Source organism: Balaenoptera physalus (assembly GCF_965194825.1).
Source record: "Balaenoptera physalus genome assembly, chromosome: 12".
NCBI lineage: Eukaryota > Metazoa > Chordata > Mammalia > Artiodactyla > Balaenopteridae > Balaenoptera > Balaenoptera physalus.
This window is the reverse complement of record NC_138897.1, coordinates 85,047,517-85,066,815: the sequence shown is the minus strand read 5'-3', so window position 1 is coordinate 85,066,815 and position 19,299 is coordinate 85,047,517. Positions and strand designations below refer to the sequence as shown.

Below are 19,299 nucleotides of genomic sequence, written 5' to 3'. Positions count from 1 at the left end.
TCTGGCACAGAACTCCTAAAATTCTTGGAATCTCCTGTGATAAGAGTGACAAAGGTGTCTTATTATTAACAAACCCCTTTCAGCCACATCTGAGTTTATGTTACTGCAGTGACTTTTGGAAAGCACCTGAGGAAGGGGCTGGTTGCCAGGGGAACCAACCAGGTGATTAGAGGGTTGGCACTTTCAGTCCTATGCCCCTGCCCTCCTTGGAGGGGAGAGGGGCTGGAGGTTGAATCGATCGCCAATGCCCAGTGATTTAATCAATCATTCCTATGGAATGAGGCCTCCGTAAAAACCCAAAAGGACGGGGTTTGGAGAGCTTTCAGGTTGGTGAAGATGTGGATATTTGGGGAGAGTGATGGGCTCAGGGAACACAGAAGCTCCACACCCTTTCCCCATACCTTGCCCTGTGCATCTCTTCCATCCGGCTGTTGCTGAGTTATACCCTTTTATAGTAAACTGGTTAATCTAGTAAGCAAAACGTTTCTCTGAGTTCCGTGAGCCACTCTAGCAAATTAATCAAACACAAGGAGGGGCGTCATGGGGAGCTCCGAGCTGTAGCCAGACTGGCAGAAGCACAGGTGACAACACAGACTTGCAATGTGGCTTCTGATGTGGGTGGGGCCGGGGGGGAGCAGTCTGGCAGGACTGAACCCTTAACCTGTGGGATCTGTCTCCTGGTCGAGAGTATCAGGTAGATGGTGTCAGCACTGAGTTGAACTGTAGGACACCCAGCTGGTGTCGGAGAATCACTTGGCAACGTCGGGGGGGAAAAAAACCCACACATCATAGTAACCTATTCACAGGTTCTAGCGATTAGAATGTGAACGTCTGTGGGAGCGATTATTCAGCCTACCATAGTCTACTCTCTGGCCCTCAAAGATACACTTCCACCCCACATGCAAAATACATCCAGCTCAATTGCGCTGCACCCATAGGATTAATTCACTCATTCATTAGAAATATAAGGAGGACCTAGTATGTGTCAAGCTCTTTTGTAGACATTGGAGAGCAACCAGTAGAGTTCACGTTCTACTGGAAGGAGAGAGACATAAGTTAAGTGGTTTTTTTTGAAGAGTATGTTAGATGGTGATAAGAAATTTTAGAGAAAAACAAAGCAGGGCAGAGTGACAGAGGGTTTTAACTGAGGTGGCCAGGCAGGGCCTCCTCAATTAGGTGACTCTGAGGAGACTTGGGCGGGTGAGGGGAAAAGCCACACACATCCAGGGGTGACTGGGCGGTGATAGCACAAAGCCTTCTCATACACCCTAGCAGTACCTTCAGTAAATATTTGAGCAAAATGGGACAGAGGCCCTGCTCTTACGGAGGTTACCTTTTATAGGAAGAAATGTGTTTATCATCGAATTAATGATAAACTTTGGGCCCCTCATCCAAGGTGCCTTCTTTCCTCATTCTACATAAATGCCCTCCTGTTGACTTACAAGTTCATCCTGTGTGTTCCTTTTCTAAAACAGGGCCTCCAGGGAATTCCCTGGCAGTCCAATTGTTAGGACTCCAAGTTTTCACTGCCGAGGGCCCGGGTTTGATCCCCGGTTCCCCGCAAGCTGCAAGGCACGGCCAAAAAAAAATAAAATAAAACAGGGCCTCCAAACAGGAAAGCTTCAGGCCCCTACTGACTGCAAAAAGAAGCACTACCTAAAAGTTTCAAGTTATGTTTTATTTGAGGACCTTACTGAGGGCTCTGGCCCGGGAAGGCAGCCTCTCAGATAGCTCTGGGGAACTGTTCCGAAGTGGAAAGGGAGGAGCCAGGATATACAGGAGTTTTTGCTGAAAAAACAAAAACAAAACATGTAGTCAAACATCAAAAGATTACTGCTAATCACAAAAAAACAGACATCTCAAGTTAATGATTTTAGTGCTTTTCTATGTATGAAAATACGCAAGAGTTTGGGCTTATTAAAATCATTCCTTTGATAGGCATCTTAACTATGTAGAGCCAGTACCCTGTTTTTCTCTATCCTGAATTCCCCTCAGGGTGCACCATCGGGGGCAGCTGATGGCTTGATGGCTGCAGCATTCTTTGTTTACTGAAATGGGAGGCAACATTCTTTGTCCACACCCCGCGAAGCCTGAATCCGCCCGTGCTGGTGGGTGAATCTGATAATCACACCAAGGTGTGTATTATGACAGTTTGGTAGTGTGTACTGAATGAATAAAAGGGGTTCTGCAAGGGCAGAGACAGAAGCAGACTTAGTCTGTGGTCAGCAGACGTGTGTTTCTGCAGGCAAGTGCTTGAGTTAGACCTAAAGGATGAGTGGGAGCTGCAGACACTCCAGGAAAGTGGCCCTGGATTAGCAGGTGGGAGGGAGAGTCTAGGGGCTGTTATCAGAAGAGAAAGGATGTGTTTGTTCATTTGGAGAACAAGGAAAGCCATAGAAGATGTTGAGGGGGATTGAAATGGTCTCTCTAGCTGGACTGTGGCGATCTCATGGGAGAGGAACGTCGAAGTCCTCCAGCCAAAGATAACCAGAAATACACCGATAGTCCACAAAGATAGGGTTATTCTTTTGCTACAGCAGGGACAGGGCACCCAGGAGGAACTCTGGGTAGTCAAGGATTTGGGCTTTTGCTAGGGGATTTTAAATAGGAACTCAGGTAGCGGGGACCAGCTCTGGGTTAAATACAGTCAGCAGTTCAGCGAAAGGGTACCTTAAAAACTTAGAATTTTCCCTGTTGCCAAAATGGAAAGAGACACATTCCCTCCTTCCTTTCTTAGAGTATTTCCTTGACAAATTCTGTATGTGGAAATCTTTCCTCTGTCTCTTTGATACGGATGTAAATCTTTTCTGTGGGTGCTGTTTTTATTTTTTTACTATGGTAAACTATACATAACAGGAAATTTACGATTTAAATATTTTTAAGTATACGGTTCAATGGCATCAAGGGCATTCATCTTGTGTAACTGTCACCACTATCTCTTTCCAGAACTTTTTCATCACCCTAAACAGAAACTCTGTACACATTCAGCAGTAACCCCCCATTCCCTCCTCCCTCCCAGCCCCTGGTAAACCTCTAATCTACATTCTGTCTCTATGAATTTGCCTATTCTAGATGTTTCATAGAAGTGGGATCATACAATATTTGTCCTTTTGTGTGAGGCTTCTTGTACTTATCATGTTCTCAGGGTTCATCCATGTTGTAGCACGTGTCAGTGCTTCATTCCTTTTTATGGCTGAATACTACTCCACTGTATGTCTACTGTACATTTTGCAAATCTTTTCAAAAGCTAAATAAGCCTCTTGCCAATGTCACAGCCCAGAAATGTTTCTCTTAAGGGCCTGGGAACCATCTCTTTGAAATGTAAATATCAAGGAAGGTAGTGTCCTTTTCTCCCGGCGATGTGGAAGTCTGAGCACTCGCTTTCAGGCTGTAACCACCAGCTTATCACAAAGATGAGCAATTTTATTATTCCTTGAGACAAAGTCAGGTAGTACAATGTGTACCCCACTTGCCAGGTGACCTTAGGATGAACTTGGAAAGAATAAACCAGGGAAAGTGTGATCAGGTCCTCTTACTTTTTAAGTGCATGGTAATTTACAAGCCACCATTAATCTCAGAAGCATGTACGCGATGAAATGTTTGGCTGTATATAAAAGGGCGGGATTTCTCTCTGTCTTTGTAATCTCATTAGCAGGTTACCTGCGATGTGCATCACCATCTAGTTTAATGCTTGTTCAACAATAAAACTGTTCGCCTTCTTTCCTAGGGTTTGGGGAGGATTTTCTGGATTGGCAGGAGAGTTTAATTTTAATTTGTCATTGAAAAGAAATCCATAGTCGTTCATAAGAATGTCTTACCAACCACCTGTGCAGCTGTGGGGGTCTGCCTTCCACTTAACAGGCTGCAAACCTTACCGAGGTCTGCGTGTCACCAAGGCTGATATTCACATTCTCAGGGCCAGGCCTGAACTGTTAAGAGCCACTCTGGAGACATGGACGGGGACAGTGGCTGAGCAGACAGAGAAAGAGATAGATTTGAGAAATATTAGGAGTGATCTTTTAGAAAAGAGAATTGCTTTCCTGTTCCCACAAAAAAGTTTCTCTGAAGAAACTGAGGCACAGAGAACTTAACCTCTGTTGGGCATTTGAATACAGATAGTGTTTCCTAGCACACTTTAAGATCTCAACACTTTTTCCAGGCCCTGTGGGATCTTGAAAGCATGCAGTGCTTGAAAGCAGAGAATCTGGAGCTACCACCTGATTCCAATTCAGAGTTGCCCGGCTGAGCCCTTCCCCATTTCCTGACCTACAAAATCAAGAGCACAAAAACAAGGTTGTTTTCAGCTCCTAGGCTTTGTGTTTGTTTCTTATGCAGCAACAGGAACTGATGTATATGTATTGTTTCATTTAATAGGAAGATCTATTGTTATCCCCATTTTATAGATGTGGAAATGGAGGCTTGGATATGTTATCCTCTATGGGGCATTTGGATACAGAGGGTGAGGGAAAGAGAGGTCGCAAGGATGGCAGCAGGTTCCAGTTTTGCAGGAACGGAGGGATGGTTGGCCCTTTCCAAGGCAGTAAACTTTGGGAGGGGGCAAGGTAAATTACGGGAGGTGGGGATGAGGGAGAGGGGGTGAGGACTTTGAGCTCCTGGGAGGCAAGGACACTGTCTTATTCACCTCTGTATCCCCAAGGCACACAGCCCAGGGCCTGTCAGGAAACTAAACTGAGTTGGAAAAATAAACAGGTGCAGGCATGGAAGTAAGAGAGTGCCCACCCACAGGTGAATGGGAACTCCTGTTTGGAGGATTCAAATCCAGGTTCGACCACTTTTTGTCTCTGTGACTTTCAACTAGTGACTCCCACCTTTATGAGCCAGGTTTTTCCTTATCTGTAGAACGTATATAAAATATGGTACCTATGGCAGAGGGCTCAAATGAGGCGTCCTTGAAGAACGGATTTAGAGTGCTTGGCAGGGCACCCGCTCATGAATATTAAGTTTGTTATTATTACAGCATACTGTTTAGCATACAGTCAAGCAGAGTCAAGTGTATCTGGATTAGAATCTAGGACAAGGGACTCCCAACAAGTCCATCTATCTCCCTGAACCTCAGTTTCCCCATCTGTAACTTGGGGAGAAGAACAGTTCATAGGGTTATTAGGAAGGGCCGACGAGCTCATTGACAGGAAACGCTCCGCACACATAATAAACATGGATGCCACTATTATTGTCCATTCACAGCTTCCGGGCCCCACCGCGCTGTTATTTTCCAAAACGCATTTCCTTCCCTTGGCCACAGCTCAGCCCTCCGAGAGCAGCTGGGGCCGAGGGGGTGTGGCCACGGGCGTGGGCGGGGCGGCCCTGGCGCCCACCCCTCAAGGCGGGTGGGCGGAGCGAAGAGGGGTGTCCTGGCGCGCGCGCGCGCGCGCGCGTGGCGGCCCCAGGTACGCGGACAAGATGGCGGCGGCAGCGGTCGACAGCGCGATGGAAGTGGTGCCGGCGCTGGCGGAGGAGGCCGCGCCTGAGGCAGCGGGCCTCAGCTGCCTCGTCAACCTGCCCGGCGAGGTGCTGGAGTACATCCTGTGCAGCGGCTCGCTGACGGCCGCCGATATCGGCCGCGTCTCCAGCACCTGCCGGCGGCTGCGCGAGCTGTGCCAGAGTAGCGGGAAGGTGTGGAAGGAGCAGTTCCGGGTGAGGTGAGCCCGCCGCCCATGCCGCCCGCGCCCCCGCTCTGCGCCCCCCGGGGCCCGGGCCTGGCCGCCCGGAGCCGCCACCTCCCTGCCCGCGCGCGGACCCCACCCCCGCATCCCACCCCCGGACCCCTTCCCGCGGACAGACAGACAAAGGCCTCCAGGCCGCCGGCCCCTCGGTCCACGCCAAGCGGACCCGCCGGTGTCCAGATTGCGCATTGGGAAGCGCCCAGCAGCCGGGCCCTCCATAAAGGATGACGACCGTGGTATCACGGCTAATCCATCATGCGCGCTTCTTTTGTGCCCGACTCTGTGCTAAAATGTTTACACGGACCGGGTGATGCAGTGCTCCTTACAGCCCTTTGAGGAAGCGGGCGCATCATCCTCTGGCTGTTGGCTGAGAGCACAGATTTCGGTGTGGGACCCGGGATAAAATCTGGCCCTGGCGTACTCGCCGTGCGACCTTGGGGGTAGCGACTGCCCTTTTTTGAGCCTCTTTCATCGACTTTAAACGGTGTTGATTAGACCTGTACCTTTTACTGTGGTGATTAGACGAGCTGATGTATAGGGAGCACTTACGCAGGGCCCGGCTCTTAGGAGGCGCACACTTAATGTTAACTATGATTGTCATCACTATGATAGTTGTTGCTCCGACTGTCCGCATTTTATAAATGGGGAGTGGAAAACACAGTATTCATACTGCTACGCCAAGGTCACGCCGTGAGCCAGTGCGTGCGTGCCGGGTGGAGATTTGAACTGGGTCCATCGCCAGGGCCCCTCTGACCCCTAAACCCAACCGCTTTCCCTGTTTTCCAAGGCTGCCTTTGATTCGAGTTTGTCTGCCTTTGAGGCTCTGTTAAGCTGAGGGGGTGTTTCTCTCCTTGTAGGTGGCCTTCCCTTATGAAACACTACAGCCCCACCGACTACGTCAATTGGTTGGAGGAGTATAAAGTTCGGCAAAAAGCTGGGTTAGAGGCCCGGAAGATTGTAGCCTCCTTCTCAAAGAGGTTCTTTTCAGAGCACGTAAGGATCTGTTGATGGAGCTCTAAGCATTTGCGTGGTAGTGGTGTCTGCGTCTGGGTCTGTCGGCATTAGCTCATCCAGCTCTTTTTGCTATCTCCCTTTTCACTGCTCTCACAATCCCTTCCTCACTTAGATGGCTGCAAGAGTCATTGTGTCCTTTTCCTCCTATCCAGCAGCGTGAAGCCATTTGTCCCTGCCAGCTTTACTTTTCTAAAGCCAGAGAGAATGGGGGGAGAGGGGGAGGGAGAGGGAAGGCGGCACCGCAGCGCAATGTGGAGGGAATCCAGATCAGCATTGTTTCTCCTTAAGTGGGTTAAACATATATTTTGCAACCTCCACATGATTGGGGGTATTATCCATGATTAAACACTACAAATTTCACCCAGTTATTTTCCAGAAGCGTTGCCAAAATTAATATGGTTCTTCTCTCTGGCTTTGCAGGTTTCTAACCAGTAGTGAACTGCATTATTTGTTAAGGTAACAGAGGATTAAGACATGCCTAAAATCAAGACATACCTGTAAATCAAGAATTATTACTCCCTCAATTAAATAGTCTTGTATTCATTATCCCTGGAAAGTTATTTTGTTTGTTTTTTAATATTGCTGAAGTGCGTGGGTTGGTCGGTTTGTTTCCCTTCCACAAAATATCTCACAGAAGTTTCTGTACTGGGTCCTGATTCTTAACTTTTTGTAAATTCTGGAAAGTAGTCCACGCTAATATTTTAAGTTTATTTCTGATCGGAGGTCTAGAAATGGAGCCAGTCTGATTTATTTTACTATCCTGGTTTACTGACAATTAATTCCTATTTTTAATTTTAATTACTATTACTTAATGGAGTTCATACGTTTTGAAATGTTTTCAAGGCTTTTCAAGTTTTGAAAGGGAAAATTTGAACTTTGGACAAATTTGAACTTACTCCCCTATAGAGAATAAAACTAAATATTTCCTAGTGTAATTCATTTCTATAAATGTTTGTTCATGTTAGAATGGACAGAATTTATGTCCTACTTTGGATAAGCCAGACGCTGGCTAAGAGCATTCATAATCACAGGTATTCGATTCTGGTTTAAGTGTGTTTGCACATACATGTATGTGGGTGCTGGATGTGTTGGATGCACTTGGACATGGGCTGCTGGTTTGCTACCTCCACGTATAGTCCAGCTGCTTTTGTATGCATACTTAACAGCCTGTGCCTTTGTCTAATAATAATGCATTGTGGTTTTTCCCCAGCTCCCTCTTTCCCTGTACCTCTGCTTGATTAGAAGCGTGTCAAGGACTTTGAACATAACAGGAGTATACTTAGGATTGATCTGTGGGTGGATGATTACTTTGGCTCAGGACCCTTGTATTCCTGTGTTCTCAGCATGCACACAGGTTGACAAGAAATTTCCTGGCTACTTTCAAAAAGAAAAGTGGGAGAAGTAATAGAATTTTAACTCAAGGGGATCTTAAAGCTCATTGGTTACCACCACCTCATTTTACAGAGGAGAAACATGCCCAGTCGGTTAAGAGTTGCCCAAAGCACTGGACTTCTCTCCCTGGCCCTACTCTCCTAGGTGAATACGACGTAGACTGCACAGAATAGTTATTGTGAATTAGGAGATTTTTGTATTTCTAGTCCTCGTTTCAGAGCTATTTTTCTTCACATTTCCGATGTGAGTTATCACTTTCAGAAATTCCAGTCTTTGAAAATATAATTCATTTACAACTAACAATTATGATCTGAACAAATTATTGTTACTCCACGTGTTCCTTTCCACCTCTAGTGGGTGGGTGGTGCAAGATGGTGTGGGAGAGGTGTTACCACTTCCATGGAAATGAGCAGCTTTGTTTGCAACTCAGATTTGTGTGTGAGAGTGACTACAACATTATTACTCGTTACTGAGGCCTCTTCGTGTGTGTCTTCTTCATAGGTCCCTTGTAACGGTTTTAGTGACATTGAGAATCTTGAGGGACCAGAGATATTTTTTGAGGATGAACTGGTCTGTATCCTAAATATGGAAGGAAGGTAAGCTGTAGTTTTATCAGGGATTTTGTTCGTTGTTTGTGTGTTTTAATAATAATCCCAGAATTAATTGCTGTAATTTGTATGTGGCTGAACTGTGGTACACGTATTTCCAAATATTTCATGTTACATTCATGTTGCCATAGTTATATTTTTGAAAAATTCTGTGTATATAAGGTAAATACACCAAGACAATTGATATTTAAAGAAATGGTGCAAAAATCCTTTTGGGAGAATTAATATTTAGTCCTCCTATGGGTCAAATACTGTGCTCTGGGCACTTGTATCCGTATGTCATTTGGGTAATACAGATTATCTTTTCTTTGTTTTCGTCTCTTCATCTACCACCGCCAAATTTGCCTGTCGTGAGTTGAATTAAAAAAATAAAAAAAATTTCTTACGCATGTCTTAATGTAATGGATTTTTTTTTTTTTTTTTTTTTTTTTTTACAATTTCTGAATTCTGGTAAGCAGTAATCTTACTTTGGCGACGAACATTATAGATATTTGGTTGAGCCTTTTATCTCTCCCGATTAAGAAGAATCCATTATCTTTTGGTTGTTGCTTAAATTTTTTTATGCCTTATATTTTCTGCTGTGAAGGTTAATTTCCAGTTTACCTGAAAGATGACTTGGCTTCCAGCTTAACTGACCTACGAAAAAGATTTTCTGCTCTAAAAGTTCTGGAAACTTTACTAGTGATGGAAGATAAGAGTGCTAGTTTAACATCTTCCTTAAGAGAGATTATTGTGAAATGTCTCACAAACAGGGAGCAAGATGTTTTTCTTGTTGTTTTCAAGGGGGTTTAGGAGAGAGAAATATCTATCAGTGGAACAGCTGTGGGGAGAGGTAGGATGTGTCACTATTCTAGGCCTTGGATGAGTTCTGATGCAGAGGTCATTTTTCTGTTTCTATTTTGGTTTATCTATAAATGAATTGAAGTGTGATCTAATAGTCAGTATTGTGCAGCCTTAAAAATAAAAGTGGACCTGTCTTTTTTACATACATACACATAAACTTTTAAATACATAAATGTTATACATACTCAGTTTATTGGTTGTTTTGGGTTTGGTTTGATGTTTAGTGCAGACTTTTTTTTTTTTTTCTCATTTATGTTGTTTTTTTCTTTCCTCCCTTCGCCCTCCGTTTGCACTGCCCTTCCCTGCCCCCACTCCCGTAATTTATGATGACAACCTAGGTTGTATGCTTCCATGCTAATATGGTACACATGCGGATGGGGGGGGATCATCACTTCACACAACTGAGATCAAATGATAGGTACTTTTCGGTATCTTTTTTTCCTCATTCAACATTACCCCGTGGAAATCTATCCTAATCAACTGGTAACAATCAAATTCACTTTTGTTAATGGCTGCATATTGTTTTGTAGTATATACCATAACTTATTTAATCATCCCCCATTAATGGGTACCACTTTTTTCTCCACTTTGTGACTGTGGAGGGTGGTGTTTCTAGTGCTTTCATTTCTGAGTATTAGATTTCTGGGGATGGGTTTCCTAGGTCAGACTATAGCATGTTGTTTGAAAAACATAGGAGATAACATGTCCTTGAATAAGAAGACTTACCATCATGAAAATGTTGATTCTTCCAAAATTAATACATAAACTTAGTGCTGTTCCAATTAGGATCCAGCAAGAGTTTTGGGAGGGGAGAGCTCTGTGTTTTTTAAGTGGATAGTATTGTCATAAAATATGTACAGAATAGTAAATTCACAGGAGCCAGAAAAAACCATTTTTAAATAATCACAATGGGAAACTTGCATCACTAGATATTAGAACATATTATGACACTACCTGTTATCAAACAATACAATATTTGAATAAAAATAGATAGCTCCATCAGTGGCAAAGGATAATTCAAATTCATGTCCCAGCATAACAGATAATTTAATAAATTTAGACTCAGAGGGGAAAAGATGGGTTATTTAATGAATGGTATTGGACATAACTGAATATCCATCTGAAAGAAAGTAAAACTTGTATCATATACAAAAATTAAATTCCAAGAGATTAAACAACCTAAAATTTAAAACTATCACAATGAAAATCCTTCAAGAAAATAGGAGACTTCATGTACAATCTGGGGATACCTCCTTAACCAAGATTGGTAATGCAAAAGCAATAAAAAAAATAAAGACATGATTTTGCAATTAAAAAAATAGACTTGTATGACCAAAGAAACCATAAACAAAGTCAATAGAATCCTTAAAATTTCTAAAAAGAAACTGAAAAATGTACAAAGGATAAGGGGATGACAGTCTCAGAAGAGCAAGTCCAAGTGGCTGGCAGTCAAGTAAAAAGACCTTTAAGTTCATTCTTCGAAGAAATGTTAAATAACAATGAAATATTGCATTTTTCCTTATCAGATTGGTAAAAAAAAAAAAAAAATAGACTAAATATGCACAGCCAGTAAAAGTGTATATCATTATAGTCTTTTTAGAAATTATCATAAGTATGTTACCCTTTGGCCTGACAAGTATTTTGAACCTAAAACAGGGTTGTTTTTTAATAATAGGGAATAGTCTTATGTTTGTAAATATTTGGGGATGACGGTTTTCATGAAGGACCCTCTTTGTATTCATTCCTGGCAAATGCTTGTTGTTTGGATATGGAAAGCATAGGAGGGAAGAAGGGTAGTTGGTGCTAAGGCACCAGTCCCTGGGTATTTGAAAACAGTTTGCATTTATGGTGTTCTATGTGGTCTTAAAAGAAGAGTACATCCTACAAATAAAGATTTGAAGCAACATATTAAAAGGGCATACACTATATCTGGGAATATTGACCCAGAATGACCAGCACTGAGACATATTTCGGTAAAACTACTAGATTTTAAAAACAGAAAAGTCCTTTGGGGATCCAAGCAAAAAAGACAAAGCCACTTATAAGGGAGAACAAATCCGAATATCATTAAACTTTTCAACAGCAGTACTCTCTGCCAGAGAAAAAAAAGAGTAACACATTTAAGATACCCAAGGATGGAAAATGTCAGCCAAGTATTTTTATATCCAGCCAAACTGACTTCCAAGTGTAAGGGCTATGGAAAAACTCATCCACTTGAAAGAACTCAGGGACTTCTGAGCCCTACCTGAAAAATATGCTAGAAGATGAGCTTCAGACAACCAAAATAACCAAAGAGACCCTGATACAAGAACTAGTGGTGAACATTAAATACATATTTACTTGTAGAATTAAATCCAAGTGACAGTTGATAGGGGAGAAAGTATTGTATGTGATGGCTGTAAGCCCTGACAGTGTAGATACAACACAGCTGTCCAGAAGAAGTGAGCAGAGGACGGGGGAGATCGTGAACAAAATATTTGGGTGTTTTCAGGAATCATCAAGGTGATAAGAATATTGGTCTTGTTATTCTGAGGCTGGTGTGTGTGTGTGTATAAAAGAGAGCGAGATGTAGAATAAAGCAGATGAGTGATTATGTGATGTTCTAATTCATCACTGCTATCCTGAAGAAGCAGGATTCTCCTGGAGGAAAAAAGATACAGATATAAAATAGAAGAAGGTAAAAACTGTATAGTTCTGAATTTGAATTAGATGTGTCAGTATGAATTCATGAGGTATTTTGTTTAAATAGGTGTAGGTATATGTGTGTGTGTGTGTGTGTGTGTGTGTGTGTACACACTTATACACTAGACTTACTATCTGCCCACTGAAAAGGTCTAGAAACAATAACCAACCTAGTAGAAATGATCATTCCTAGCACTCAGATTGTGGTCTTCATACTACTTCCCATCAAAAGCAGCCAGGGTTTTTGGAGAAATAGCTGATTCTAGGTCCAGAGCAGGAAATGTAAAAGATGACCTTGGAAGCCTAGAACCAGGTAGCGAGAAAAGTAACAGTATTTCATGTCAGAAGTATTCAGGGGCCAATGTGAGGAGGCTTCCTGTGGCCAAAGATGTAGTGATTTGAGCAACTGTTCACTGTTTGTAGTGAACAGTAACTAGAATGGGTGGAAATACAGCAAATACGTTTAGCTCCGTGAGTTCATACTAATACTTAACAACTACTAATCGGTCACCTCTGGAGGATAATAACAACCCAAATTATTATTTTGGAAAATGATGAAAGAAGTGAACATTTATCCTGCCTTTTCCTACATACTATGCCGCTGGGGGACCAAATAGTAGATGAGGGGAAATTATTCTTTATAGAAGTATTCCAGCTAATAATTAAAAGGGATGACTGCATTAGAATATCACCACTTTATGGCCTCTAATGAATTAACACACCTGGGCCTTTGAGTAGCAATGGCTGCTGACATCACAGAAAGAGACAACCAAGGCATGATTGCCTCCTTACGGAACTCACTACCACCTATGAAGTCGTCTTGCCAAGTAAATGGAATCTGAATCTGATCAAGCCTCTACGTCCAATTTACAGGAATTTAGAAGACAGAAGAACATGTTAAGCTACACCATGTGGATGCAGTCAACAAATTCCAGACTGCGGGAAAGTACAGGTCAAACAACCAGGTTTCTTCAACAAATAGAATACAAGGGGAAAAGAGATGAAGGGGGATCCTGTGAATTCAGAGACTTCAAAGCGTCTAAACAGACTAGTCCGGAGTGTTTAGGGTTACACATCTGCAAAAACTCTAGCGGAAAGCGAGGTGGTGATGACCGTTGAGGTGTGGATTGTGGTCACTGTCATGGGGCGGGGGGGCCCGTGGAGAGCTTCCAGGGTGTCTGCAGAGTTCTGTTTCTTGGCCTAAGTGGTGGATACAAGGGTGTTTCCCTTATAATAATTCATTAGGCTATTCATTTGTTTCATGTGACTTTCTAGATTGGTATACTTTACAACTCAAAGGTTAAAAAGCCAGTAAAACCTAGCTCTGCTCATTTTCACTTACTCCCTGAAGACTGGAGAGTCCTTTATTTATGAAGCCAGGCCGATAAGTTAATCATTGATTGTCTCCCTCCTACTTCCTATAACCCCTGTGCATATTTGGGAGATCTGATGAAGAATTTCAATCATTCAGCAAGTGTTTATTGAGCATCTGCTGTGTGTCAGACACCATTCTAGGAGCTGAGGATACAGCAGTGAGCAACACTTAAAAACCAAAAAACCTTGCCTTCATGGAGCTCACACTCTAGTGGAGAAGAGCATGCTTAACAAAGTTAAGATATTAATTATATTAGAAAATGAGAAGTGCTGTAGAGACATATTAACCAGGGGAGAGGGTGAGGGAACGTTGGGGAGGCGGTACAATTTTAAATAGAATGGTGGGAGAAAGCCTTACTCAAGGCGACATTTCAGTCAAAACCTGCAAGGAGGTGAGGGCACAGATTGCAGATCCCCAGGGAAGGAATGTTCCAGTCAGGAGGAATTGAGTGCTAAGGCCTAAGGTGAACTCCAGCCAGGTGTGAGGAAGGAACGGCCGGGAAACCAGCATTGCTGGCGGCTGGACTGGGTGGGGAGGGTGATACAGGAACTGAGGGCAGACAGGTGACGGGGCGAGCGTTTAAAGGACCTTTCAGGTCATCATTAGGACTTGGACTTTTATATACTTTGATCGAGGTGGAAAACCATTGGAGAGTTTGGGGCAGAGGATTTTTGTGCTATAACTTAACATGTCACCTGGAGCCCTCTGGCTGCCATGTCGAATGTAGACTGTGAGGGGCAAGGATCAAAGCAGGAAGCTGCTATGATACAGACAAAAGAGGATGGTGGTTTAGATGAGTTGGACGTGTTCACATTTCTGATATGTTTCGACGACAGGACTAAGAGCATAGGTGGTGGACTGAATATGGCTGTGAGAGAAAGCAAGGAGTCAAGGATGGCTCCGAGGGTGTGGCCTCCCTGGATGGTGGAGTTGCCTTTATCTGAGATGGGCGTGACTCTAGGAGGGGAAGAAAGTTCAGGTCTCAGATGCTGAAGTGGGATGTGGTTGTAGCAGTCGGATATACAGCTGTGGAGTTTAGGGGAAAAACCTGTTCTGGAGAATAAATTGGGGGGTGTCAGTATGGATGGTGTCTGAAACCTTGAGACTGGATGGGATGGCAGTGAGTGTAGAAGGAGAAAGGCAGCAGCCCGAGGCCTGAGTTACCCCTGCCAGGGTAACTGAGCGGCCAGCAAAGCTTCCAAACGCCTTTCTCCTGTCTCCTGACACTCACCCAGCTCCCCTGACTTTTCACGTTTCTCTTTCATTTCCTGTTAGTAAATCTGAAGCCAAATGGATAACTGTTTCTTGAATTTCAGCACAGCTAATTTAGTGTTAAATTACAAATGCCAAACCCTAAATTGTGCTGTCTGCTTCCATGATAATAAGTACTATATGCTTGTGAACCAATTATACTTTCCTTGTTAAGTAGACTCTTAACGTGGTATGATTAGTGTGAAGTAAAAAAATGGATAATTGAGAATTTTAATATCTTAATTCTTATTGACTCATTGCTTGTTTGTTTGTTTTTTCCAGAAAAGCTTTGACCTGGAAATACTACGCCAAAAAAATTCTTTATTACCTACGACAACAGAAAATTTTAAATAATCTTAAGGCTTTTCTTCAGCAGCCTGATGACTATGAATCATATCTTGAAGGTGAGACTTCAACACTGATATTTTGATAGGCAGCTGAGTTGTCCTTAAGAGCAGCAGTGAAAGTGGCCCTGATGGAAAAGCAGTGGAAAAGTAAACTGTGCTACATGGGCTTCTGGAGGTTGGGTTGTATGGTATGATCAATTAGGTAGGCAAAACGATTAAATTTAGAGCTAAGATCTGGTCAAAATCTTTAGTTGCCAGCTAAAGAGACAGTGTTTACTAAAGATGCACCATAGGGCTTCCCTGGTGGCACAGTGGTTAAGAATCCACCTGCCAGTGCTTGAGACACGGGTTCGAGCCCTCGTCCGGGAAGATCCCACATGCCGTGGAGCAACTAAGCCCGTGTGCCACAACTACTGAGCCTGCACTCTAGAGCCTGCGAGCCACAACTACTGAAGCCCGCGCACCTAGAGCCCGTGCTCTGCAACAAGGGAAGCCGCCACAATGAGAAGCCCGCGCACCGCAACGAAGAGTAGTCCCTGCTCGCCGCAACTAGAGAAAGCCCGCGCACAGCAATGAAGACCCAACGCAGCCAAAAATAAGTAAATAAATTTAAAGATGCATCATCGGTTCAAAGCATGAGGCTGACATTTTAGCTAATGAGGTTAATTCCCTTTCTCTCTAAGCTTTGAAGCCTCATTTCAAATCAGAAATAAATGTGTCCAGTTTTGTCTCCATGTGACCTCGAGCAAATCCCTTAACCTCTCTGGTTGGAGTTTAATGAGGACAAAATGTTCTTGCACGTCAGTGAGTCTCCTTGTCCATAACGAGAAGTGAGTGGAAAGAAGTCCAGTGGACAGGCAAGATGAAGGGAAGAACTTTCTGTTCCTACTGAGTTGAACAAGAACAAAATGTGACTTCATTTTTTAAAAACTATTTTAAATTCCTAGCATATTACACAAACACTCCCACAAGTTATGGTTATGAAATACAGATACGACTCTTCCTTCACTTTCATTCCCTACTCCCAGCAACTTACCCAATTCGTTGATTCTTTTTTTTTTTTAATTATTTATTTATTTATTTATGGCTGTGTTGGGTCTTCGTTTCTGTGCGAGGGCTTTCCCCAGTTGCGGCAAGCGGGGGCCACTCTTCATCGCGGTGCACGGGCCTCTCACTGTCGCGGCCTCTCTTATTGCGGGGCACAGGCTCCAGACGCGCAGGCTCAGTAGTTGTGGCTCACGGGCCCAGTTGCTCCGCGGCATGTGGGATCTTCCCAGACCAGGGCTCGAACCCGTGTCCCCTGCATTGGCAGGCGGACTCTCAACCACTGCGCCACCAGGGAAGCCCCCAATTCGTTGATTCTTTTTCCTTCCCAGCGTTTCTCAGTCATGTCTCCGTTCTGTTCTTGGTCTCACGCAGGCCGTTGCCACCTCTCCCAGCAGCAGCTTTCTAAGTAATACTTGCTTTCATGGGCATCACCCCATCCTGCTCTCAAGTCAGCCAGCGTACAGTGCCGGCCTAGTCTGAAACCCAGCCTTTTCAGCACTCTGTGTGAGCCTGCGACGTGGCCAGCTGATTTCCTTTTTTAAATTAAATCTCTGCCTGCTTTCAGTGCCCTCCATAATTCAGTCAGGCCTTTCCCCATCACTCTCTAAAATGTCCCATTTGCTCCAGCCAGGCCACTATCCTCACTGGTGCCATACACATACACCTGGCTTCACTTCCTCATTCGTGATATCCCTTTTCCTTAGAATTCCCTCCTAAATCCTACTCACCCTCCAAGTTCATTTCAGGTTTCACTTGCATTAAGTTTCCCTGATAACTGCAACACTTGCAGATTTTACTGCCTCAGACCTAATACAGTAGCAGTGGCTAGTAAACCCTATCCATCCTTTCTGTTTCCTGTGTGTACAGGTTTCTTTAATAGTCACTGTGTTTCTTGTGTTCCTTGTCCTTATGTTATGATCAGGACATACTCCACAGTGCGTAGCGCAGATTCTTACTGATTGATCTTGTTGATTATACCATCCAGAAGGACATGAAGTATCTGCTTCAGTTCATTAAAATAAAATACGCTCACCACCCTGGAATCTTCACATACGCATCCCGGAGTTACGAGGCATCTTCTGTTTATTCCATAGTCAAGAATAACTTGACAAGCTTTATTTATGAAAACAATTACTTTTCTTTCATCTTTCAAATATTAAATAATATTATAATTTTCAGCAGCCCATTCACATCAGTGCTGTGGACATTGGGTAGCTGTTGAAGGTTTTTAACTAGTTGAGTGAATAGAAATTGTCTCCAAGGTTTTGATCCTTGGTGACCAACTAGAATCATCTGATGCCATTGACGAAGTCTAAGAAGCAGCAGTTGGATAGAACAGGCTGCGGAGCTGTGCAGCATAAATCCCTTCAGCCGACAGGTGGGGAACTGAGTCCCGAGGAGGCCCAGGTGCCAGTCCCTGGCTGGTGGCAAAACTGGGGCTGGTGTCCAGGTCTCTTGATAACCCACTGGGGTGTAAGTAGGGGATCCAGGTCCTGAGCTGGTTTGAGACCTCTTGAATTTAAAGTGACTCTACAGCTTCCCGAGTGAAAACGTCCTATAACAGATGAGCAGGTTAGCCCACTGGGTCTCGGGTTAAAAAGTAACCTAAGGTGGTGAAGAGTAGTGATTTTCGAGAGACGGTGTCTCTGGTGTGCTCTGTACAACTTTTTAGCTGTGGGTTTCCTGAGTGTAACTATTTAATTTCAAAGTCCAGTTATCTCCAAAGTCCATTTACTGGCTCACCTTTCAGAGGAATAATTTGTTGAAATGGTATATCTGACATTGAGGGCTTTCAACTTTTTTTTTTTTTTTAAGTCTCAATGAACTGTCTTATAAGTTTTCAGAGTTGTTGGATTTTGAACTATAAGAAAATTAGGGAGAGAGAAGTAGCTTGAAACGATCTCCTTTATTGTATTTATTTCTCTTCCTAGTAGACTGTGGAGATATGGCATGTATCACACAGTTCTTTCGAGTCCATGACCTCTGAGAGAGTTTTGGTATATTAAAAAAATAATAATAATAATGAAATGTAATCTCCTTTGTGTAAGAATGTTGTTCCTTCTCAGTGTATTAGCAGCCAGACCCGACATCCACGATAGGACCCACATCTGGAGGAGTGGCGTAAAGAGCCATGGCCCCAGGAGCCGGGGGTGAATGGCCACTGATAAGAAAAGGTAGAAGTAGGAGTTCCTTCAGTAATTCTTGTGCATTTCAGGTGCAGTGTATATTGACCAGTACTGCAATCCTCTCTCCGACATCAGCCTCAGAGACATTCAGGCCCAGATTGACAGCATCGTGGAGCTTGTTTGCAAAACCCTCCGGGGCATAAATAGTCGCCACCCCAGCTTGGCCTTCAAGGCAGGTGTGGAATTGCTTTGGATCCAGCTGTATCTGCAAAAGAAAACGTAGAGTAATTGATTAATTTGGGGAATTCTGCAGTGCCTTCCCATTATGTCCCAAAAAATCGACTGATGATACAACCACATATTCACCTGGATGATGTAAAAGACCTCAAATACGTATTCTCTTTTCCACCCTGGATTGGTAACACCTGATGTATATTCTTAGGCCATTGCCAGTGTCTGCATGTTAAAGGTTATTTGGGACACTGGTCACAACGTTATTTGTGCTTGTGTCCTCAGAGTAGGTCTCTGTATTTCAGGTGAATCCTCCATGATAATGGAAATAGAACTCCAGAGCCAGGTGCTGGATGCCATGAACTACGTCCTTTATGACCAACTGAAGTTCAAGGGGAACCGAATGGATTACTATAATGCCCTAAACTTATATATGCACCAGGTAAATGCGTGTATAATAGAAAATATAATAATTATATATATATATATTAAGCTTATCTCTGATAAACTGTACAGTTATTGAGGGCAAGTAATAGATTTTGTTCATCTCTCAATGCCCAGTGAGACTCATTTTTGCCTCTACTATGAGGATATTGCTGTGGCTTTTACCTACTTCATCACAGAGCATCCTCTGTCTGAAAACCCTTGAGGTAAATTCTTGACTAGAAATTGGACTTCTCTGACTCAGTGTGGTCCGTT

The 19,299-nt window shown here is 43.5% G+C and overlaps 1 protein-coding gene across 13 annotated transcripts in view; it reads left to right on the top strand.

Moving 5' to 3' along the window:
* Positions 1 to 5,353: 5,353 nt before the first annotated feature.
* The window catches only part of FBXO21 (F-box protein 21), a 58,004-nt gene continuing 44,058 nt past the window's right edge, over positions 5,354 to 19,299 (top strand). For 4 of the 13 annotated variants that reach the window (XR_014251691.1, XR_014251692.1, XR_014251694.1 and 1 more), the window contains exons 1-6: positions 5,357 to 5,660; positions 6,542 to 6,677; positions 8,592 to 8,686; positions 15,132 to 15,253; positions 18,459 to 18,605; positions 18,906 to 19,042. Coding sequence is in view for 7 of the 13 variants with exons in the window: in XM_082416799.1 (XP_082272925.1) it covers positions 5,422 to 5,660; positions 6,542 to 6,677; positions 8,592 to 8,686; positions 15,132 to 15,253; positions 18,459 to 18,605; positions 18,906 to 19,042 (876 nt within the window). In the remaining 6 variants the exon portion in view is untranslated. Of the gene's footprint in view, positions 5,661 to 6,541; positions 6,678 to 8,591; positions 8,687 to 15,131; positions 15,254 to 18,458; positions 18,606 to 18,905; positions 19,043 to 19,299 lie in introns of all 13 variants that reach the window. The other 9 variants (XM_082416799.1, XM_082416794.1, XM_082416793.1 and 6 more) reach the window with 7 other exon arrangements.